A 24,853-nucleotide genomic window follows, 5' to 3' on the forward strand; every position below is an offset into this window, starting at 1 on the left:
TAGACAAAAGGTCATGAGAATGTTTGCGTCTTAAAGCGGCAAAGTGCACATTTGCCGCTTTTGCGCGCTCCTGGAACGATGGCGCCAGATTCTGCCGCATGCGCCTGGAGAGCTGTCCCCGGTCCTGAATGTAGGAGTTTGCGCCTATGTTCTATCCAGTACCAGGAGGGAGAGAACGAATGAGGATGAGAGAGAGAGGGGGGGCGAGAGAGCGAGAAGCAAGTGATGCATGAAGAATAGCACCCGGGAGAGAAGCAGAAACGCCACTTAAAGAGCCACGGACCGTTTTTAATGATTCCTCTCCTGCACGGTCTCCACACAAGGCACCGTGAGCTTCACAGTTCAGTTAACATACTGTCACGTTGTTATTGTGTATGCCACAAGCAGTCCAACAGATATGACTGTCTCAACCTTCCAATGCATTGCCTATTCAAACACAAATAGCGTCGAGCACTGGATCTTTGTATCTAGTTTTATTTTATTCTTTAAAAAAGGCTAAATATAGTCCTGTATAGTTACAGTGGAACCTCAGAGGTTGATGTGTCCTGAAATCACACAATTCAAAATTCCATGCAGTCATGGAATTGTTTTATTCCTGCCATGACAATTGTATTGTATTCATTCAATGTATATTTCAAAGGAACTACAAGAATCCTCCACTTGCAGATGATGTAAAATTGGCCGCAGTGAAGTGGGCACTTGGAGACCCCCTCCCACACCCGACCGTGTGTCGGTGTGCATGTGACAATTAACACATAATTGTGGTAGGGTCACGGCGCGCTTTTAAAAATATATTACAAGATGACAATAATAACGTGTTCAATAAATTCAATTGATGCATGCTGTTGTCATATTTATGAATGATTCATGACGACACCCACCACACACGTCTGCCTGCGCCTCAGATCCACCAAAATCGCGGCAGAGCACCTGCGCCACAACTTTGACCTGCTTTTATCTGGTCTAAGGTCGAATGCACTTTTGGTCACTAGATTTTCATGTACGCCAGTGGCGTATAATAGAAAATGCCCTCAGTCCACCGGAACTCCCAGAAAGGCGTAACACGGTCTGCCAAATTGCCAAACACAGTAAACTAGAGTCGCCTCGGCACGAAAATTAAGATGCTCCAGTTTCCCCCCCAGAGCCTCTCTGTGAAAATCGAGCCCGAAAACACCACGCTGGAGGACCCGAGCCGAGATTCCAAACCAGGACTCCAATGTGAGGCAAATGTACCACTATATTGGACTACCCTACACTTCAATCAAGGTGGCTCAAAATTGAGCTGCATCTGTGGCACGAATCACCTTCACATTGCACCATTTTACATCATTCGCCATAAAATGTTAACATTTGATAGTTTTAAATGATAATGTTAGTCTTAGGTGTGGTTAAAATCTTACTGCAGAGGTTATGCCTGTTAAAAAGTTACTTAAAACGTTGGCTGGAACAAAACAAATCATTTTTTAAAAAATGGGAAAAAAGCTGTTTCCAAATCTGAACAAATGGCAGGTCAACCTGAAAATGACTATTTAACTGTGCTGACATTGATAACGGATGCCCTGAAAAGCGACACCCATAAAAGACAATGGTGTGTCATTTCAACAGATCATTCAAACTTGCCCCATCCATGGCCACAGCAAACCAGTCTTTGTCCACTTTCCCATTACAGATCTAAGACAGTCCGCACATGTATCAATCTGACACACCGTTTTAGAGCTCCAACTAACGGACTGTCTGGTGCACTAACTTCAAGATGATGCTCTGACTGACAGCGGCTGTCACACTAAGGAGGAAAGCGGGGAATTTAACGGATCAAAAACACAGAGGAGGGAGGGAAAGTGAACATAAAGGGATTACAGATACATAAATGCAGGAGCAGATCAACAAGAGAGAGAGAGAGAGAGCAGTGACAGGTCCTATCACCTTTGCAGCGTGGACGTGTGTGTGCACGCATGCATGAGGCCCTCACTGCCCGCCTTATCTCACAATGAGACTCATTAACATAGAAATGACTTCGGGAAGAGAAGCATGGCACACCACCTCTAGTGAGAGACAGGCGGGTGGGATGTTGAAGGAGTGACAGTGAGGGAGGAAAGGGGAGATGTGGGAGCGATTCGGGAAGGAAGGAGGGAAAAGAAGTGGATAAGGAGGAAAGGAGAGAGAGGGATGGGTCAGATATGAGGTAGACTGAATCGAAAAGAGCAAGGGCGAGTAAGGGAGGAGGCTGGCCGAAGGAATGATGGAGGTCTGGAGTGTAGAAGAGGACATGAAGGAAGACAGAGGATCATGAGGCTAAAGTTTCTGAAAGGCAAAACTTAGTAACATATCCACATTACACGGGGTCCTTAATTAACAATGGAGATCTGTTCCTAATAAAGTGACTACACCCACATTTTTTACAAAAGTTTGAACACACGTAGCCTCTATCCCTAACCTGTGTCATGCAGTGCAGATTTAAGTCATAATTACTGTAAATATTTGTATGAAAAACACTTCGAGGCCATAAATGTAAATTACAATGGTCAACAATTTTTTTTTTTTTTACAAATTTAAGCAGGGAGGCAAGTAAACTTTTGTCGAAAATGTTTGGGAGCTGATTCTAGTTTTTTTTTCTCTAGCATATCATCTTTAATAAATAATAATATACCAACAATAATATAAATATCTAATACATCCACAGTATTTTGTCATATTTATGAATTGAGAATTAGGTTCAGCAACAGGTGGATTTTTTGTTTCCAGAAATGTCATAGCTATAAATTACAACGCATGGTAAAATTCATATTGCACAATCTTTTATAGGCGAAACTTCAAAACAAAAAATTAAAATACCTCAACAACCTGATGTGCCAGTAAAAATAAAGACATTTTGAAATCAGCGTCAAAAATACGTTTAGGAACATGTGAAGCCGTCTTTGATTAAAATTGACTGTTGGCCATATGAAAAAACTGAGCAAAAATGAGAACAAGTCCTGACCTTTACTCATGTGGTTGACAAATAAGTTAACTGTGCACCGGTGGTAACCACAAATGCAGCATGTCACAACCATCGTTGCCATATTGTATGGTTTCACATGTGTAATCGCCGGGTCACATGATTACATTCGTGCAACAAATGTATAAGGGGTTTTGAAACCTCAAGACAAGAAATATTGTTTGTTCAACTGTTCAACTAATCTCAGGAAGGCCTTTTGGCGACAACAAATGCTTGCAATGTCCCAACATTGTTAAACGTGATGTGACTTTGCAATTTTGGTCCAAAGTTGAGCAAGAAACATTAGGTAGGCTACACACATAATTTGCTTCAGCGGGCCACATGAAATGATGCGCTAGGCTTCGTCAGGCCTCAGGCCTTCAGTTAGACATCTGTTAGCTAAATGATGATTGCTTTTTCTTTCTGATTGTTTTTATGAGTTACCACAAGGAAGACATACAATTAAATTGGTGCAAAAAAAGAATCTTCCTAATTTTTTAAATCACATTATTTTCAATTAATAATTATAATTCATTGACCAATTATTTGAGAAAAATAAAATGTTAAGCGCATATGTAAATTGGGCCCAAAAGAATGATTTAATGAGATAAACTAATAAAAAAAAAAAAATCAATACATTTTTTTTTAATCTATTTAGGGAAGCTAATGAATGATAAAAAATGGCTACCATGTAAAACATGATTTGTCGGGCAATCGTCGCATGAAACGGTGTGCTTAAAAACAACGAATGACTACCTTGTGTTATGTTGAGTCCGCAATCGCTCCAGCGTAGTTGCAACATGGAGGCATCATGTCTAAACCAACATTGACACAGTCTCCCATCCTTCTTGCTCGCCTGGTTCTTGAAGAGAGTACGACTGCAGGCTTGGTGCTCAGTGAGCTGGAACCTTCTCGCGCCTCAGGCCAGCGCTCTGAGACTGTGAGGAGGGGGGAGGAGGCGGGGGAGGAGGACGATGAGATGAAGAAGCACTCTAGCAAACCTCAGAGAAACCAGACAGTGAACAATAAACAGCTTGCAGGAGGAAGATAGCCCAAAACACCAATACTGCGAGGAGACAATAGTGTGCTGCAATTTGGGTGCTTTTGTGTATCCCCAACTTGTTAATTGCAGGCTACTTGCATACTGTTGCACAGAGGAAGAGTGTGTGTGCACTCCGCTCAGTGTTGTTGTGTGTGTTACCAGATGGGGATGACTCCAGGCCAGAGAGGAGACATATGGTGATGTGTGGGATGATTCTGGCGTGATGCTAATATGTCATTGCTGTGATTTATGGCGTTCATGGCCAGAGACACGGCCTAAGGTGTGTGCATGTGTGTATGTGACGGGGAGTGTGGGGGTGGGAATCATCTCCTCAGTCCAGACTTAAATCGAACACTGCATTAGAGAGAGAGAGAGAGAGAAAGAGATCGGATTGGTTAGCCTAATCTATTTCGGAACATGAGATGTGCGATATATGAAAAACAGCACTCTGTATGACACATTCCTGCACTGATGTCAATCATTTTTGCTACTGCTTGGATCTCATTCTGTTGTGTGATGGTTGTTTGTTTTTCTTTATCCCATAAATAATAAACATACTGTACACAATGGGAAGGCAAGATTTTTTTTTCACAATCGTGAACAACGAGTGACCAAGGGTGGTAATTTACTGAACTGCATTTGGTGCTACAGTTATTTGAAGGAGCAAGCTATTTGACAATTGTTCACCCAGCAACTACTCAAGGCTTGTGTTTGCATAACTACAGTAAAGGAGGGAAAGGGTCATGTCAAAAGGGAAATGAAAATGTGTGGAAGTGAGTGTGCGATTAGACAAAAGACTGACATATTGATTAAGAGAGGAAGCGCAAAGTGAATCAATGGTGAAGGCATACTGTAGGTTTGATAGAGTGAAATAGTGCATGTTGTGGTTAATGAAAGTGTGTGTTGGGCTGCGTGTGGGTGAGTGAGAGTGAGAGTGTGAAATAAATCCAATAAGCTTCTCCGTCATGCTCTTGAGCATTTTCTAGATCCGCTGAATGAAATAAATACGATTCTTTTGCTTTTGTCACTTTGCCTCTCTCATCTCTGTCTTTCTCACTTCCTTCCAGTGTGCTGCAATGTCGCTTTTCACAGCCTCTGCCCTCACTTGTCCCCCCCCCCGCCCCCTCCTCAGCATTTAGCCTATCCTGTGTACGTTTACATATGTCAGAGGTCAGGTCACTCTCATCACGTTTTTATCTTTTTAACATTTTGGACCTTTTCTTAATATCTAATTGATTTAGATTGAAAAGAATGTTTTATTAGCGCTCTGTATGAACTATACGCACAAATCTATTGCGACAAAAACCCCTTAATTTATTATTCATTCCTGTTAAATAATGGCCAGGTGTCCCCTTACCATTGTCCAGGTAAACTGTGGGGGAAAAAAAAAATCTGATCGGTCATGACTAAAAGGCAGCATTTAGCGGAATACGAGCTGTGTTCGATCGTAGTATCAGTGGAGCAGAGGACCTGTTATTGCCATCCAATGCAATGAAGCGTGGCACAAAGCAGGTGCACCTTATTATCACCAATATGCTGGGAGATATAACATCCCCCATCCTAATAACACAATAATGAGCAAGCCCGGTCCTCTCTGCAGATAGTTAGGAGAAATATCTGCCATGATATATGGCACACAAAGCTTGCTTCCAGGTGGAGGGGTCTTCTCTTAAATTGCTTCATATTTAGATATCAGCCTCATACTGTATGTTGCAATTACTGAAGAGCTTTAGACTAGATGATTTTTTTGTTGTTGTTGCGGTTGCCACTTAAGTTGACCTGGGAGATTTCAAACAACAAAGATAATTAAACCTGCTTTTGTTTTACCTCCTTGTTCTCCACTTACCATCCATTCATTCTTCCATCAAGTCATCATCTTATCAGCTCATCCGTGCGTCCACCACGCCCTGTAAAACAAAACTTCAGCATCTTGAATTGTGCTCTAATAACACAAAGCCGTTCAAGTGGGGATTTGTGTTAGCGAGTGGCGGGACGTGCCTTTGTTATCTGGGCCGTTAGCGGGGACTTACCTAACTTAACCCACCGACTGCTGCCACGATTATTTAAACCATTGATATTATACAAAAATGCATATTAAACAGCCCACAACTGTTCCAAATCAATCAGAGGATGAAAATGTGATTACGTTTTTGTGGGCCGGCTAGCTGGCCCTCTTTGGCAAATTTTATTGTAGTTTAAGTTACACTGGACAAAAATTTTAATTATGGCATATCACCAGGTGGCCTACTGTGTTACATGAAAAGCTTGTGCAAGACTTCAACACCGTCCCAGTTCTTTCAACATGTGAATAAATGTCTCTCTTTTGACACCAAAGAAAAAGAAATCCAAACGTGCCCTTTCACAATAATTTATTATTCTACAATCATAAACATCACAGTACACATTTTCTGATTGGTGAACTATGGCACAAAACATTCTTCTACTCTTCTTCTGCAGTATCTTTACTTAGCGTTTAGCATGTGCAGCTTGCCCAAATCAAAGCACACGAGTTGAGGAGTTCATGTTGAGTAGAGAAAATGCAAAGAGGGCTGGAAGGATTATTGATGAGCGGAAATAAGGTGAGGCAGTAAGGTGGAGGGAAGAGCACACCACAGAGGAAGAGAGGGTTACGCTAAAGCTAAAACAAGAGGCGGGAGGGCAACATAACATTTGTTGTAGTTTTCTTCAGCTAAATTGTCATCATGATTCAAGAGACAGCAATTCTGCATTGCGGTATAATTACCCTTAAAACACACGTGTGGATTCTCCTACCATAATGGAAGACTCTTACCCTGTAGAATATATTTGTATACACAACCTGTAATGTATAATATATATATATACACATGTACTAAAAAGAAGCACAACGTTGTCCTTGTGTAATAGTAATTAATATATTGAGCACACAGTTATCATCAATGTATCAACATTTTATAGCGGATCAATCCAGCTCAAATAATACAAGATATGAAAGAGAGAAAACATGCATGTATAGAATAACTCTAGAAATAGCATTAAAATGTGCTTATACTCTTTGTTTGTAATGAGGGATTTATACTTGGTACATGAATGATTTTGAACCACCAAAAGGAACACAGATAAAACAGCATTGTACAGTACATATGTGTGGAACTGTACATTAGCTTCTTCTAAGCTCAATGGACTGATGTATCCTAAATTGTACAGCACATCACATAGCTGATATACAGTACATCCACACACAGTGGTCGGGCCCGATTAAACGCTTCACAACTCCCAGCAGCAGGAGTTGATCAATGTAGCTCAGTGGTTGAGAACTGGCCAAAGCATTATATTATATAGCCTACCGTATATTTAGCAACCTAATAAACCATCCAGCCACAAAGCTCCGATAAAAAACGTATTAGAAATTCTGTCATTACAAGTACTGTAATTGTTAGTTTGGATGGACTAAAACACATTGACATATCATGCAATGCTTTGCTAAGATCATGTGATTAGTGGAAACGCGGGGCCGTATCTGCAAATTTGGTTACAAGAAGTAGACTAGATTTTCAGGAAAAGCAGGTCTAATTCGTGGCGCAGGTGGGGTAACTCGTTTTGGTTTTCGACCGACTACATCCGCAAGCGGAGAGCTTGCAGTTTACCTGCCAGTGCCGTGCACGGACACCAGCGAGTCTATTTCTGTTTCCGCAATGTCACTCGGGCGTCCAGCGCTCCGACCGGCCTGATTTTGATTCAAATGAAGGATGCCGCAAGGAAAAGACTACTTCTATGTTGAGTGTTAAATTAATACCTATTGGATATGATAATGTCACTCAAAACAGAATTGGCTAACCTTTATAAAGGCAGAATTTCTGGGAATGTTCTTGTGTTGGATCTTAGTAGAGTAGATTGAACATATATATATATTATATTATTATTTCAGTCTGATTCATAAACAGAATATTTTTCCCTCATAATTCCAAATATTTGTTTGGGTTTAAAACTATGCATGATACATGTGTGCTTGTTAAGTATGAAATGGTATATGTGTGTGTGTGTGTGTGTGTCTAATTGTGCGCCTCCAGGAGAAAACGTCATTGTTCGCCTTGTTACGCTTCACCTAATAATTCCTAGTCTCAATCATGCTAGTACAGTATGGCAGTGTATAAGCTGCAGTGCAGTGCAGGCTGCATGTTGGCATCATACTGTAAAGCCGTGGAAGGCTATGGGCAGATTTTCTGAATTTGAAATAATGTGGCCTTGAATCCACACAGATTTTGCATCTTCCAAACGTCAGTTAGTCAATATGCGCATATATTTCCGCACGCACGCACAAACGTGTTAGCGGGGGGAGGAAAATCGGCAGCCTTGCTGATGTTATTGCTGTTTGCAAAATGGCTCATTTGGGAGTTGTCAAAGCATCTCCTCAGCCGCTGTGTGTGTGCGCGCACCCGATTGGTAACTGCCACAACCTTTTGACATCACATCATTTGCAGCTCCCCAGTGGTCCTCGACGGAAGCAAGGATTACCGAGCAAATGGAAATAATTAAAAGGGGGGTTGGGAGAAAGAAGAGGCGGGAAAAACTGGAAAGAAATCGTTTCAAAGAAGTTTCCTCATTAGGCATTTTCCTCAGTGATGTGTCAGCACTTCCACAGTGCCATGAATGACTGCAGATTGAAAAAGGCAACAATGGTCAACATGCACAAACGAGCACAGTCATGGTTTATGTGGACAGTGAAGGAAAAGCCTGACCGCTCAGAGCTGTTACGACGCCCTAAGTGTGAATTTTCTCCACCATTCTTGCATTTACAACTTGCTACTTCAAAGCTGGCACGTTGTGATACGACGGAACCTCCAAAGTTAATCACCAGAGAAGTTGTAGCTACAATTTGGGATTGAAACATTTTCCGGAAAAGTATGCTCACAATGTTTACTAAATATAACTTCCAAAAAACATCATGTGAGACCTCATCATGTGTTTCCTGTCTTTTTAAAATACAAGCTTCAAAAGAAGCAGAAGCTTTAATATACTGTATACTGTGAAGAGAATACAAGAATTGAACAACTAAAGCTACATGAACAAAAAGCCGCTGTTCAATGCAGTAAAATTCCAGTTTTTGTTTTACTTTAGTTAACTTATAAATTCTACTGTAAAAATCATATTTTTTTCCATGCCCCATTTTTGCCTCCCTGAGATAAGGCTGCTTTAAAGGGGCCGTCTTGTCTCACGCAAATGAGCCACTGTTCACCCCGCCCCCTCTACTGCTGATAGCCGAGTTTGATTTTTGTCACCGTGGTGACCGGGGTGCACTATGACATTACGACTAGCCAAGCAGGAACTTGATCTAAAGCAACCCACAGGCAAAAGTAAAGAGAGATAAACTCAGTGAGTTTTCACTTGTGGAGGCAGCACTTCATCACCAAGCTGCTGAATTAAGAGGATTGTACATCACTCTTGTTTTCAATGGTGTTATGCGCGGGGTAATGCACAGGACAGCGCCGGGAGGACAAGGCTTAAGTTGGCTGTATTTGTTGCCAAGCGACCAAACAGCAATTTATTTTTAATTTTTTCCCACAGGTTTGGATGTAAAGTCCAATGGAAAGATCTCCCTCCAACGATGCACGGTCCTTATATCACCTTATATCACCGTGCGGCTTTTGTCTCAGCTCGGGACACTGGGACACCGCGTTAATGACTGTTTCTTCAAGTTTCTCCATGCTTTTTTTTTCAACACGGCCAAAATATCTGTTTTTTTTCCCCAACCATGAAATCACTCCGCCCACATCTCTCCTGTATGCGCCCTCTGACATTGCAGCGCAATGCCCCGTGGCAAAGCCTCGCCCCTCTAGCTTTCGCAGCACATACACAATGAATGGGTTCATTGACGGCACGCTGCGTACTTCACTATATGCGGTGTGAAAAGGCCTAAACTTGCTGATTCACACAAGTGGTGCATGCAGCGGGCACATTGCTGAACACTAATTACCCACTGCCCCCACGTGGACAACTTTGCTAAGCATTCAAGTATGTGCTGATTTTCAGCGCTGATCATGCTGATTCCGTTAGCATGTTTGACCGTGGGATTGATCATTATTTTCTATAAGGAAATTTGTTTTGAAATGAGAACAACTTGAAAGTCAACCAAGGTCTTGCAATGAATTGTGGTCAACTTTGGAAGTTTCACTGTATCGGGTTACACATCTCTTCACAGGTTACTGTGCGGCTATTATTACAATGAGCATTTTAAACGACCTGGGTTGTACATGTTTTTTTTTTTTTTTCCATTTTGACCTTATCACATTACGTTTCAGTGGCTCACAGCCTTGGAGAATGACAAGTTGGACCAGCTTGTTCAACCACAGTATGATTGTATCATTTTGAGAGAGACCTTATAAAAAGCTGACCAATGTTGCGTGTTAAAGTACAATATAGTCAGAACCTAAGGATGGGAACAGGGAGCCATTACCCAATTAACAATTTTAAGACTAATAATGTATTCATTGTTACATTCAATATGATGTCACCTTTTCTATAAACATTGAATGTTGTTATTCATGTATGTTTTTACACAATACGTTGAAAGTCTTTGGTATCCAGTGTATTGTGCAAGTTGAGTTGGACGATACCATTGATGTGTGTTGAATGGACTGGCCTAGCACCTCTCTCGTCAACAATGCGCTCGGCTTCAGTTAGGAGCCTCGTATTCCGGATTGGTGTAGGAGAAGCCCATGAAGTCATCCTGGTCCAGGTTCATGATGACCAGCTTGTCTGTGGGCGTCAGGTCCACCGCCATTTTGGTGAACTCTTTGTCAAAGTTGCACGTGTCCCGACGGGTCTTCTGCAGGGCGGCGTGGAGGGATGAGTGAATGTGGACGGAAACACGATGAAACGATGGGATGAGCGGAAAGGGCAGGACAAGAAAAGTGGACAATTCATTAGGAACACCTGCACCCTCCAAAGCAGACATGTCCAGCTTCGGTCCTGCCCGTTTTCCATCGGTCCCTGCTGCAACACACCTGATTCCAAAGATCATGATATCGTTATCAAGCTTCTTCAGAGCTTGCTGACGAGATGATCATTCCAATCGGGTGTGCTGCAGCGTGGACAGACGGAAAACAGGCAGGACACCGCCGGCCCTTGAGCACCGAGCTTGGACACCCCTGCTCTAAAGAGATTGACACTGTGAGAAGACACAGCCACAATAACAGCCACTGTTATACCTACAACACTGCGCATTTCCCATGTACACACAGCATCTCAATTTAGGTCGATTCTGAATAAGGCCAAGAATATCCCAATCACAATTGTCTTTATCAAATAATAAGAACAACAGATGTTTTTGAACTGTATTAATAGTTTGTCTGACATGAATAAATGGATGATTCTTAGTAAATGCTTCAGAGAAATGGTAAAGTATTTTGCATGTAGAGGTTTTACACCTGTGTCAAGGCACCCTCTGACCTCTTCTGTTCCTTATGTTTAGTATGGATGATCAGATAACTAAAAAGATAACCTGAAAGCAGAGAAAATATGACACAGAGATGCATGCACACTGCGAGCAATTTGTAGTTTTCCCACTTTAAAATAAAAGCCTCACAGTCATTTCCATTATATTCTAATATTTGGTGGACCACCCATGACGTGCAAATGTTAGCGAGTGTGACAAAGGTGCTGTTGTGCCGACACAAATTCCGGCGCGCGCTAAACTGATAAAAGAGTATTCATTCAAAGACATGACTTTAAAAACTCATATTAAGCATGAGCATTCATCGGCTTGACTTCTTCAGCTTTTAACCATGTAGCCAGTTCCATTTCAGTCAGCTTGAATTCACTTTATATTGGATGCGGAGTAAATTATGAATGAATAAAGAACTAATGGGTAATATAAGGGGTCCTCTGTGGGCGGTTGTGTTGGAGAAAAAAAAAATGAATGACGAGAATGCAAAGCATGCTTTGGTAACAATAATCCAGATCGCTGGCGTTGGGCGGAAAGTAGAGTGACAGACAGAACAATTAAATGCGCTTCAACCAGATGGCAGAAGGTACAATTAACCTGTGTATACACTTGCCATTCATACAAGAAAAATATTCACTTTGTGGTCAACTAAACAGGCCCGGATTTCACAGTAAGTAAATTTGTGAGTATATTGAGATGAGATCATCCTTATTATAGTATTTATGCTTTTGGTAGATTTCGTTTGGTTGTGTGCCGTGAGCTATTTGGAATCTATTTGGTTCATTAAAGGTTAGAAAACCTGACCTAAAAGTATCTCTGGAGAGTTGACAGAGGTTCCACCGTGTCAACTTTTTAAAAGATTCAGATCTTGTGTATGCATATTTATGCTTTTTTAAAATTTTTTTACAACTGCTTTGAGAGAAAAGTCTTTTCAGATCTCGCAAAGGCAGCTTTAAAGTGTAAGTCAAGTCAAAAATTTCTTTTGACAAAAATATGGTCTGTGCACCCCAATGAGTGTAAACACGGTTAATATTGCGTTCGTGGTATATGAATGAAGCGGCAAAATCAACTCTGTTTTCAATCTCTGGGGGCTCCCATTTTGTCTTGTACTGTCACTTGCTGTCGATCAAAAAGACATAACAGTACCTATGGGCTCGGGGAATGATTCTACGATTCTCACAGCTCTCCTGTTTTCTAGGTTTGGTCATGTGACATTTGCAAGCTGAGCCCTAAGTCACTGTCGTGCCATTTTTAGTCGACAACAAGTGGCAGTACTAGGCAAAATGGCCGCCCCCTGAGATGGGGGAAAAAAAGGGATGGATTTTGCTGCTTAATTCATATTCCACAAACACAATATTAATCGAAATGCAGTGTTTAGAAAAGTGGGGGTGCTTAGTACCTATTATTGAAAAGAACATTTTTGACTTGACTTCCACTTTAAGTGTAGCAGGAGACGCAAAAAAAAATATATATATATTTACGTGTCACTGAAAAATGTAACATTAACGATTGACTGTAAATAAACGACTACTGTGCGTACAGTACTACTGTATATCCTGCAGGGGTATTCGAAAGAATATATCAGCTCATCAATTTACTGTCACTCCGTTTTTATACAGCAAGGACATGCGCACACACGCGCAGCTGGCAACCATGTAGGGCAGCTCCTAATGTGTTCCGTCTGAGCACGCTTGAATGTCGCTTAATGCTGTGAGGCAGAAAGTCGGAGATATGAGGAGGAGGAAGACGAGGAGAAGAGATAAACATCAGCGGCCTTTGGTGGAGATGTGGCGATAGAAGGCACATACAAACCACAGGCTCACAGGATTATTACATGGAGAGGCATTACTCCAAGTCGTCCTTCTACTTCCTGCCTCCCGCCATCACTTTCCAGGAAGCAGAGGATTAGCGGCGTGTGCGTGTGTGTGTGGGAGGCACCGAGGAGAGGAGGGTGAATGAAAGGCGGGTATCGAACGCTGACCTGTTTTGGGCTGATAAGCGCTGGCTGCTTTGTGCCGTAGCCACTGGCTTTCATTTTTTAGGGCGGCAACATTTGGAATTAATTAGCACACGCGCCCGGGCACTGCGGCGGCTTACTGTGTACACCAGCTATTACATGCACGCCAATACAAACTTTAGACAGCATCCTCTCCTACAGTATTTTTGTTCAAAATCATTTGCATTAAGTGGAGCTGACTCACAACAAATGACACAATGACAGTTTTTTCCGCCAACAGTGTCATAGTGTTTTCCTAAACACTATGACAAACAGCGACCTTCATTCACAAGTTACTGTCTGATATTTGTTCTATGAAATACTATTAACGTGTCCCCAACAGTCTATTTGCTACATTTCGTAGTGTTTCTCTTAGATACGCTGTTTCCAGAAAATGTACATGTACAGTATGTTCGATTTTTTTTTTTTTTTGCCCAATGAGACTTCAGCTTTTATGCGCTGCCGTGTTAACCTATACTGTCCAGGGCCTTCACATTCAGTAATGCTGGTCCATGGAACTTCAACTATTTTATATTAACTTTGGAAATTTCTTTAACCCATCACACCATAATAATGTTGGTATTCGTCTGTTCCATGATTGCTCGGTCAGGGCAAAACTTGTTCTAGCTAATCTAGAATTATGATGTTTTACTGCTTTTCTATTTGAATGTTTTATATGTACAGCATCAAAGTCAACTTTACGTTCCGACTTTTCAAATTTGGAAACTGAACTCCTTTGTATACAGAGGGTGCCTGTACAGATCCTTGGAAAGGGACATAAAAAAAAATAAATAAATCTTGAATTATGAGCCACATGCTGCTTCACTATGTCTACAGTCAAATACATTATTACCTGCTCAAATGTAGTAACCTGCCCTGACAAAGAGAAAAAGACAGAACTAATGTATGCACGCACTGATTACTAGAAGTCACATACAAATAATTGCTTTTACTGTCCAATTAACCTTTTTGCAAAGACTCGCTCCCACTCTCTGTAACTAAATCAGACACGCTTTCAACATGGGCTCCCTGGAGAAACATTATATTTGGGGTGAGAATTTCAGACAGAACATTGAATAGATGACTGACAGACGGAAATAATGCAAAATAAATCAAGAACAATCGAAATCGTGAAGAACGAATACGAAGACGAAACTGTCTTCCTGTTAATGGCTTGCATGCTATTTACTATTCCAATCATTGGAAAGCATAAACCAATCGGGCTGTACCAACATTGCAACCAGGAGCGGATAGCTCGGCTCGTTAGCTTAGCTGGCAAGTTACTAGACCTGATGATAGAACATTCTAGTTAATGAGCAAACAACTGCTTATCAACATTTTACAAACAATACAAGTACATACCTTACCTTGGAGAAGACAAAGGTGTGTCTGTTGACCTGTATTTATGTCTTCATTTTGGAAAGGGATATAAAAAATAAATAAATAAAATCATGTTCCTTCAACCTCTGTGGATATTGTACCACTTGCGCAGGTACCCCAAACACATCATTTAATCATAAATGTCTTTTGAATGGGTAAAAATATGCCTTAAACCATAACCATGTGATGGAGCACAATCATTAAAGTGTTGGCCATGGAACTTTTAAAACTTTATATAATTATTAATGATTAAATATAACATTAAACACAATATTACTCTTTTTATCAGTTTATAAGCATAAAACGTAGACTGATACAGTACTTTAAAAAAAGTCCTTCTCAAATAGGGGTGCGTGGTACAATGCCAGGGGAAGCGCGTGTGACCCCAGGGAACGTGTTCTTTGTTTTGCCGTAGTATAGAACAAAGTGTAATAGCACATCCACTACAGTAGGTGGCAGTGTCGCTCTCATTGTCAGAGTGCACAAGAAGTATTAGCTCCTCTGCAGAGATGAATTTCCAACAATTTTATAGCCAAATGATACTATTTATAGTTGCGGAGGAGTGTTGCAGGGTCATTCCTTCCAGTGTGCGCGAGGAGGCTGGTACTGTACAGTACACAGCAAAGTTTTTCAAACATTTTGGGGCCGGGAAGTTGAGAAACCCATACAGTTGAGACATTTTTCAAAGGAATCCCTCAGAATCCTAATTCCAATTAAATATAACTTATGTGCAGCCTTAAAGTGCATGGGAATATTTTCGCTCTTCATAACCTGTTTAACACAAAGGAACTTGCCGATTCTTTACCGAATTAAATCAAATATTTATCTATCGTCCCTAGTTGACGTGCATCGCTTGCACTAACAACATGGCTGCGAACACAGAGGAGAGAGTTTAAAAAAAAAAAAAAGCAGTCAAGAGTTGCCAATTTTGTGATTTGTTGGCAATAGTTAGCCAATTTTCCAACCACTATAGTGACTACTTTCTTTTTTTTCCCCAAACAAGTGAAAAATGAGTTTAATTCTCGCTTAGAAACAGAAAAGCAGAACCATTTTCAATTTTTTTTTCTTATGTCATGAAAGTTGCAGATGTATCAAAATTAAATGAATAATTATTTATCATATACCAATTATCGTGTACCCCAAAGTTCCGGCTCGTAACCCCCTATTCGAGAACCAATGTGTGGTTATGGCGTGTACTGTATAGCTAGCTAGAGCGGCATTTCAACCAGCCACTGGCCTTAGTGGCTCAGCAGGGCTGTGTGTATGTAGGCCGTGTTGTGCATGTTATTTCCTTGAAGTCATCAAACCTGCGCTTCCCCCATCAAGGAAAGGCTCTTATGATAAGTGGCAGCCATGAAATATGCACAGCCTGTCGTAGCCGCCTGCCTCGCTTGGTTTGCCGCTCCCTCGCCTCCCCCCTTCTCCGTGCCCTCCTTCATTGTTGCATTCCTCCTCTCCGCCGCTGCTTCTTCTTCTTCTTCTTCTTCTTCTTCTTCTTCTTCGTCTCTTTCCCTTCCTCTCTCCAGTCTACTCCCCATCTGTCAGCCTGCGTCACTCTAATCTCGTTCCTCCACTGCATGTTGCACCAGTTCAATAAATACAGATAGAGAAGAAGCATAAATGCTGCAGACCGCTAGGAAAGCACACATGACAACCCCCTGCACATAACTAACTCTCTTTTTTTTTATTTCTTTTTTTATTGCAAGCCTTGTGTTGTAAAATCATAGAAATTTGGCACATGGACAACATTGTAAAAAGCCTTTTCTTTCCACACCAAAGAGCAGAGTTTCATCAAACATTTGAAGTGCCCTGGACAAAAAACATGAAGCACCAAAATGGCTTGCATGGAAATACTGTAATAGCTCAATGATCAAACACCTTTTTTTCATGCAGGAATCAGTTTTTGCATCCCTGTTTTTCAATCATGGAAAAACACCTTGTAGACCTTTACAATACTGACCATAGCTTGCACATTTCTATGCATTTATCAACTCTGACACTGTTGATATCTGTTTTAATACAGGGAACTACAATAAATAACAACAATGGAGGTGCATTGTGGTCCTTCTTAGCTGCATCAAGTGATTACACAATTATTTACACATTCATATTAATGGATGGGGAAGGTGATTTTAGCAACTAGATATGCATCAGGATTTTATATTACTTAAAATTATATTTAAAGTAAATAAGTCTACATTACTACATTTTATTTCTTTAAACTGACTAGCCACATGACGACCAGTTGCACGGTCCATTTGAATGTATCTAGTATTTTATTTGAACTCTCTCATGTGCTGTTTTAATGAGTTAAAGCATTTTGGGATGGGGGGGCATATTCAGCTAGAAATCATATTCATTGTCTTTTATGTGTTATGTACACCACTGTGGTTGTTGTTAAAACAATATAAATAAAACTGAGCACTTGTTTACAGAGTAAGCGAGTAGCTAGTCGCAGTTATTTTGCCTCTCATGTCATTTCTTGAAGGAATATTTGCTTAAAAAATTAAAGCATTGCAGTTGAATGACTACAAGTTGTACAACTTCAGTAGTATAACTTCAACTAGGAAACTACACCCTAAAAACAGTTGGGTTAAAAATAACACAATTTTGGATTGAAATGGACCGCTACAAAACAAAACAACCCAAAAACGGGGTAATTTTGTTCAAAACAACGCAAGAAGGTGGGTCAAATTGACCCAATTAGTGGAACGGTCTATTTTTGACCCCAAATTGAGTTATTTTTTAACTCAACTGTTTTTAGAGTATAGATTGTGTAGGGAGAGAGAGAACCTGAATAATTTAACATACTGTATTAGTAAATGATCAGCTGAAGATATGGACAGCGTAGCGCTGTATGATATGAGATTAACTAATTCTAGCAAGAAAGAATTGGTTGTGATTTAAAAAAAACAAAAAACTAATATGTGTCAGTTCCAGTGAGGTTGGCGGTTCAGTGACAAATGTGACCTTGCATCCACAAGATTATTGCTAAATTGAAGAAAACACAAAAGACAAACATTCTGCGTCTCTGACCTGTTGTTAGAGTCTGCGCTGCTGCAGTTTGAGCGGACACCCTCATTGCACATGCAAACGTTGCACTTAAAACGTCTTCTCGTGAGCGGGGACTTAAGAGTTGCTAGGCAACGCGACAAATAGTCACAACACATCAAACCTTCTTTGGTGCTTGCGCCTCAGCAAAATGACGTGCAAAACATTCATTCAAACTGCTTTCCTTTCATTCCTCTTCCACCGGCTGTGGAGCAACAAGTCAGATTGCGCTCCGTTCATATGAAGAGAGAAGGAGCCTATGGCCGTCCAAACAAACACAAGCACAGGGCCAGCCAGGCGTGGCGCTGAGAGGTCAAGCATGCAAAGTGCATTTTCATCCATTCACACACATACGGTATATTATGTAAACAAGTGTTGGAGCCATGCTTTTGTCAAACACAAAGAAAGGAGCCGCGAGTCCCCTAAGAGGAGCTTTGTCTATCTAACACGCCATTCGAACCATATTTTACCATCATGGTCCCCAAACAGCACACAAATCATCCGCCACTGTCTCTGTGGGCATGACGGTAAAATACAGCGTCAAGTCCAACTTATTGATATAGTACTGATATAGAAACTCATGCACGAGAAGGTCAAGCATTCCAATTATAGATAAGAATAAACATACAAAGGCTAAGATTAATATCAACGCTTTTAAGGAACACACCAGAATTGCAAGCCAAACTCAAAAGCGTGCCAGAAGAGCCAAGGAAGGAGAGGGGGGTGGGGGGTGGGAACTGAACATAAAACGCTCCGAATGCTGCCATGTTGTTGTTTTTTTTGCACCCATGTTTGTGTGTGTGTGTGTGTTCTTCTCTATGTGTATGTGACTTTTTATTGGTTTAACACAAAGTTTGGTTTGTTCACACTGCACAACTGACCCATCCTCTTTGTTTCTGGCCATCCTTTCAAGATCTTGTATTTGCTTTAGGAATTTTACAAGCAGTAAAGCAATTGAAGTAGTAGTAGACATTGGCTGTTTTGTATTATTTGGAAAAAAACACCAACGCAATTTTGTCGATAAATCGTCAATTATCAATGAAGCAACACATTTGTTATGAGAACAACATAGCCCTAACGGCTTTAAAGTAAGGGAGAAAGTGTTTTTTTGTCGATAGTGCTTGAACGGCCAGATTTTTTTCAGTCAATGCTAAGGTGATGGTCGTCGAGTTGACGTCGATTAATCGATGAGGTCATTGATGTTTTTGTCATTTGTCAACTTGCTGCAGGCGCTTTCGTCTCCAAACGTAATTTTGCTTGCTTACAATCCACGCCTCCTCGGTTGCACTGGCCCCACCCACGACTCCTTTATCCAATCACATTCAGGGCCTTGCAGTCAGTTGTAATTTGTAAACATCATCTCACATGACACAATCGCGACTCGCTACACTATGTAATGACGTGTATGGTGACGTACACTGACTACTTAACTACATCCTCCATTTTCACAGACGATTGTCAGATAAACGAATGGCCAAAACCGTTGTAATTGGTTTTCAGTTAATAGTCATGTCCAGTAAACCGTCATTCCTTCTATTTAGATCTTTAAAAGGGACCGGTTGCTGTAGTGTGAGCAAGAAATGTGTTCATTTAATATGTGCCACATGACGAGATTTCAAGATGTTTTGCTGGGTTGGAATTTTTTTTGCCCATAGTTGATACCTGCAGAGACCCGTATGTGTGTACTGTATCCAGCAGAGGTGTGTGCGTGCCTGTGTACGTGTGAGTGCGTGTGTCCCAATGTCCATAAATGAGCTTCAATCAAGCCTGCTCGGCGGCAGGGGCAGTGGGAGCGCTTCCGGGAAAATCTGGGTTGATAAAAGAGAATCCTTGGAACTCGTCCTGGTCCAGGTTCTGAATCACTTCCTCGTCGGGAGGGGTCAGCACTGGCGGGTGGCGCGTGAAAAAACGGTCAAAGTTCTCAGCGTCCCGTCCACACTGTTGAGGAGGGAGGGGCGGGAGGGCGGATCGGGGGTGGGGGGAAGAGCGGGGATGGACAAGAACGGATGGATAAAGGGGAGGGGAACAAAAGAAGGGGGAGTGGCGGGTTGAGGTAGTCGAGTGAGATGACATCACTTGAACATGGTTTCAAATAAGTGCTCCTAATTTGGGCTGTGATCCAGTTTACACCTGCTGCGGATTTGGATCACTCCGGACAACAGTGGTACCTTAACTTACAATTTTAATTTGTTCTGTGGCCAAGCAAATCCATTTTCACCATTGAAATGAATTGAAATGCCATTAATCAGTTCCAGGCCAGACCAAAACCACCTCAAACGGTTGTGTTTTCAATTAAAAAAAAAACAGTACAAATAAAAAAAATAATATTAAAACAACAAAATAGACTGAAAAGAAAAAAAATTGACTATAACGTAAAGTGTAATTAAATCAAAGTGTACACCCACTGCTTTTTATAAGTAAAGGTACCACAGTAATCCCAGCACAGCTCAGGAACGCAAGTTCCTTATTCCAAATATTTGAAACGCATTCAACTTCATTTTGAACATAAGGCCACGTAAAGTCTCAAACACCCTGTGGAGGTGCACTTTAAGAGTTCTTTTTTTTTTTTTTTTTGCTGTTTTCAAGACATACAAGTGACAAGACTTCTAAAACGTATGAAAGCTCACTCATGTGAACTCACTAGAAAAGTTCTTGTTTACTTCATTTGACTTCCTGATTGTGACCATGAGGACCCTCCCAAAAAAAAGCCTTTAAGCCCAGGAGGTGTGTCTAAGTGCATGAAACAAGTTATTAACTTAAAAATGATACTTTGCCGACAGCACGCCTCATGGGGGCTTTAAGACAAGCAATTTTCTGTGTGTGTCTCCATCACTGCGCTTAGCTTTAATTAAGAAAACAAGGGTACGATATCCTCTGACAACGTCACCCGAAGGAAAACTCCAAAACTCATTAAATTTGTGTATCTCTGAAGGCCCAACGAAATGAAACCACTGTGTTTATAGTTTAGGGAAATGTGTGAAACACAGCGAGGTCAAACGGTATTTTCAGCTAAATACGTGCCTTTTAACCTGTTTGGGCGACCAGGTGGGACAACGTTGCCCGATTGAGAGTAAAATTGTGAATGTAGTCATGTCACCTCTATTATATTCACTTGCTTTCGTTTGTATCAAATGCAGTGAGACTAGTCCACTTATGATTTCAGAAAGTTTCCGTTAAAAAAAGGTGCAATGCACTCCAGGGTAGGTTTCATTTGAGACTTAGCTTGTGAGCATGCAAGTACAAGAGACAAAGGTGATACAACTGTAAACACAGAGAATTGGACAAATAAAAATGTGAGAATGGAAGGACAGATGGGTTGATGCGTGGACAGATCATATGTTGGCGAAGGAGGGTGAATGAAATGCTGCGGCGGGAGGGATGAACATTTAAGAATGGGTACAAAAATGACATTTCCGCAGAAAAGTGACAAGCCACATCAACAGTTGTGGGAGTCAAAAAGCCAACCAGTCAGTCAGATGTTTGGTCCACTAGCCGCACGCTCCAAAGCTGCTATTCGACACAACCGTAGTCGAATGTGAGGCAGCGAACACTTGAAATGGTCAACAACGAATTGTCTGGAAATAATCCCAACCTGCGCCACTCTACTACTGTAGATCCAGCGCGTCAAACCTGCAGCGTGGGACTTTGACGAAGAACAGTTGACAGCACAACGGGTATGCTCACCAGCCACTATATTAGGTACGCCTTGCTGAAGGACACTACATGTGACTCTCCTGTACCAGCACATACTACAGGCGTTGTATTGCAGTGGTTCTCAAATGGAGGTCATCATGTTCATCATGTCGTATCATCATACTTTCATATTGACACCGGCCTGCCAATAAAATAAACGACATTACTCCTTCACACCTAACAAAAGGTGGATTATGACGGGAACAAAAGTCCTTCCCCCTTTTTATTTTTTTAAAGAAAAAGCATGATATTTTGGAGAATATATTGCAGTCCTATAAATGGAAACTAAACCAATCTTTTCCAGATTAAAAAGCATAATGAGGGGAAAAAAAGCAGAATTTTGAAATTCACAAATTCAAATTACTTTCTTCACAACTTTGACTTTAATTTCATATTATTCTATCTTAAGATAGTAAAAAATCAGCTTTATCTTGGCAAAATATATCTTGATTGTAAAAATTCAAACCTGTTTTTTTTTTGGGGGGTGGGGTGATAAAAATGTGACTCCATTCTCATAACATTACAAAAATATTTATCTCGAAAAAAAAAAATCTGAATTTGTTATTGTAAAATTACAACAGATGGCAACTTTTTAATTCGTTCATGTTTCCTTCACTTTAGAATTATGAAGGTGTCCTTGAAAATGTTTCTCCCCTGTAAGGGGTCCACAGATTCAAAAAGTTTGAGAATATGTTGGATTGAGGTATGCTGACTTTGGAAACTATTCAAAATGTTTAACCATTCTCTTGAAGTATTCTTATATGTTTTTTTTTTCATATTGTTTTACAACAGGTGTACATACTACAGTGGCTGGTGAGTAGAAAACCAAAAGATGCTGTTTCAGAAGCACAAGTACCACAAAAATATTATTGTCTCATTTGCCCATCAGCTATCAAGATGAAAAACAACTAAATATTTGTGCGAGTCACCACAACATACCTAAAAAAAGAGGCACATCCTCAGTACTCGAGTAATCGATAAGATGTTAAATGGACAAGAGAAATGACTAGGCATCAACCATTAGCCTTCCTGGTGGATGACTGCAGGGCCGCACTACACTTTTCAGGACTAGCACACTTGCAGAAACAAACCTACAAAAATGTGCTGTAATGCAGTCATACAAATATACATGTTCACATTCACACACTGCGGCGCAACACACACACACACAGAATCATACAATCAAACACACAAAGACCTAAAAGGACACATCGCGCACACAAAAAAGCAGCAGGTCAAGACCGCCGCATAAAAACCCAACAAGCCAGAAACACCCTTTACCAGCAGTGAAGCTTCGGGCTGCGTTAGTATGTGTGCGCATAAGAATAGCGCATGTGTGTGAGTCACGATGACATCATCAAGCTGCTACTTCTGATCCAACTAAATTTATTGTAGTGAGAATAAACACGCACACAAACACAAGGTTGTTTTAGGTCGCTCCGTCTGACTAGCATCCTCTCACCTTTTCCCCGGAGGATGACTCTAAACTCAATTGACCTCCGATGACAGAAACTAGTTGCACCCAAACGCAAGTGCGCTCTGAATTCAGCCCAAAACAAAACAAAAACATGTTTCCTATTCTTAACAAGGTCGCGGCTGTCTTTCATGTGTTACAAGAGACATCATATCATTATTACTGCCACGGACATTATGTCTTGACTTCCCGGTGACTGTTGCATTCAAAGGAGAGGAAAGAGACAGGAAGTGTACAGAGGAGAGCTAAGAGCGGAGAGGAAGCAAACGGCAGCGGTTTCGCATTCAACCCTCGGATGAAACTTCCTTCACGGCGGGCCAAACTTACAGCTTTGGGCTTGAATGGCGGCTGCACCTCCTTGTTCTCCAATTTCTCCCAGTCCATGTAGCGGAAGAAGCTGTGGTCCCTGATGTCTCGCTCGCCCTCTGGAGCACAGCCTAGCCGCTTGGCTGGATGCTTGGTCATCAACTGGCCAGACAGAGAGAAGAAGAGAATGAGGATTATTAGCTTTCTGCTCTCATGGCGCATGCAGGATTTGTCTCGTGTATTGTTCGTTCTTGTTTGCTTGAGCCGTATGCGGCAGTTGACATTCAAGTGGTATTTGCCTCATAACTTGAAGGTCTTCTACCAACTACTGTTTTAATATCAAAACATGAAAGGAGACATTCTTTTTTCCCCCACACTTTAAAGTGGGGAAACACGGCATTCTGATTAATATTGTGTTTGTAGAATATGAGTTGAGCGGTAAAATCCACCAGTTTTTGTCCATCTCCCGGGGCGGCCATTTTGCCACTTGCTGTCGACTGAAAATGACATCACACTTACTCGGGGCTCAGATAACGACCAATCATGGCTCAGCTTCAGAAAACAGGTGAGATTCATATTCCACAAACGCAATATTAATCAGAATGCCATGTTTAGACGACTGTGCATAGAACATATTGCAAATAATCTTGGGGGGTGACTTCCCCTTTAAAAAAGTTTCTACAGGAGTGTCTTAAAAGGTATCTGACATTCTTCCATCAAAGTACGCATATGGAACTACAGCATATTTAATATCCACTTTTCACACTCTGGTTCAAACGATTCAGTTTTGAGGGGGGCAGTTCTATCTCAAGCAAATGCCGAGTACAACTTTTGTTACCATAGCGACCGGGTGCAGCTGTGTTGAACATCACGTAACGCTGTCCTGCTTCAAACTCGCCAAATTTCCACTTTGCGAATCATCAGTTTCATTTCATTGTACAGTCGATCATGACTTGAATGACATTAATTGCTTTTCATTTGGCTTTTCTTTCCTTGTAAGAACAATTCTATTCTCTACGAACTTAAATGAGCAACCAACCCGAAGCCGGCAGACACAACTGTTGTTCCCTTTCGCCTTTTACCACGTTTGTATTCCCGCAGGCAAAATTAAAGCGCATCTATGATGTGTGTCCAGGCAAAACCTTAAGAAAGTCAACAAGGCCAGTGACGTCAGAGTGTTTGTGTGGGTGGGGCGTGCCTCCCCGAGGAGCTGCAGTCATAGCTCATCACATTAGAACTAAAATAACATTTTTCACGGGTCACTCAACTGCGCACACACAAATGCAGACGCGCGCACACAAGCACAGGTGGGTTGCTCGCATACGCGCACGTTTTCCTAAATAAACACAAAAATACAGAGAGGAATTGTTTACTCGGGATATTACACACTCTGCTGCTTACGTCCTCCTTTTTCCTGGACCGTAGAAAGGCTGACGGATAAAATTGTTCTCAGGCAACCCACTGCACCTGTGCCAGTGAAGTCGATTTGGCAAACTGAAAAGATGCGTGTGAAC

The 24,853-nt window shown here is 41.3% G+C and overlaps 1 protein-coding gene across 4 annotated transcripts in view; it reads right to left on the minus strand.

Annotated features, from left to right (window-relative positions):
* Positions 1-3,580: 3,580 nt before the first annotated feature.
* prkcbb (protein kinase C, beta b) overlaps positions 3,581-24,853 on the minus strand; it is a 76,392-nt gene continuing 55,119 nt past the window's right edge. The window contains exons 16-19 of one of the 4 annotated variants that reach the window (XR_015089991.1): positions 23,361-23,501; positions 5,863-5,923; positions 4,176-4,370; positions 3,589-3,912 (exon numbers count right to left, since the gene is read on the minus strand). Coding sequence is in view for 3 of the 4 variants with exons in the window: in XM_086054722.1 (XP_085910848.1) it covers positions 19,628-19,804; positions 23,361-23,501 (318 nt within the window). In the remaining variant the exon portion in view is untranslated. Of the gene's footprint in view, positions 4,371-5,862; positions 5,924-6,368; positions 10,822-10,851; positions 19,805-23,360; positions 23,502-24,853 lie in introns of those variants that run through there. The other 3 variants (XM_086054724.1, XM_086054723.1, XM_086054722.1) reach the window with 3 other exon arrangements.

This window comes from Filicampus tigris, chromosome 16 (genome assembly GCF_054856515.1).
Source record: "Filicampus tigris isolate MCC_2025a chromosome 16, RoL_Ftig_1.0, whole genome shotgun sequence".
Classification (NCBI taxonomy): Eukaryota; Metazoa; Chordata; class Actinopteri; order Syngnathiformes; family Syngnathidae; genus Filicampus; species Filicampus tigris.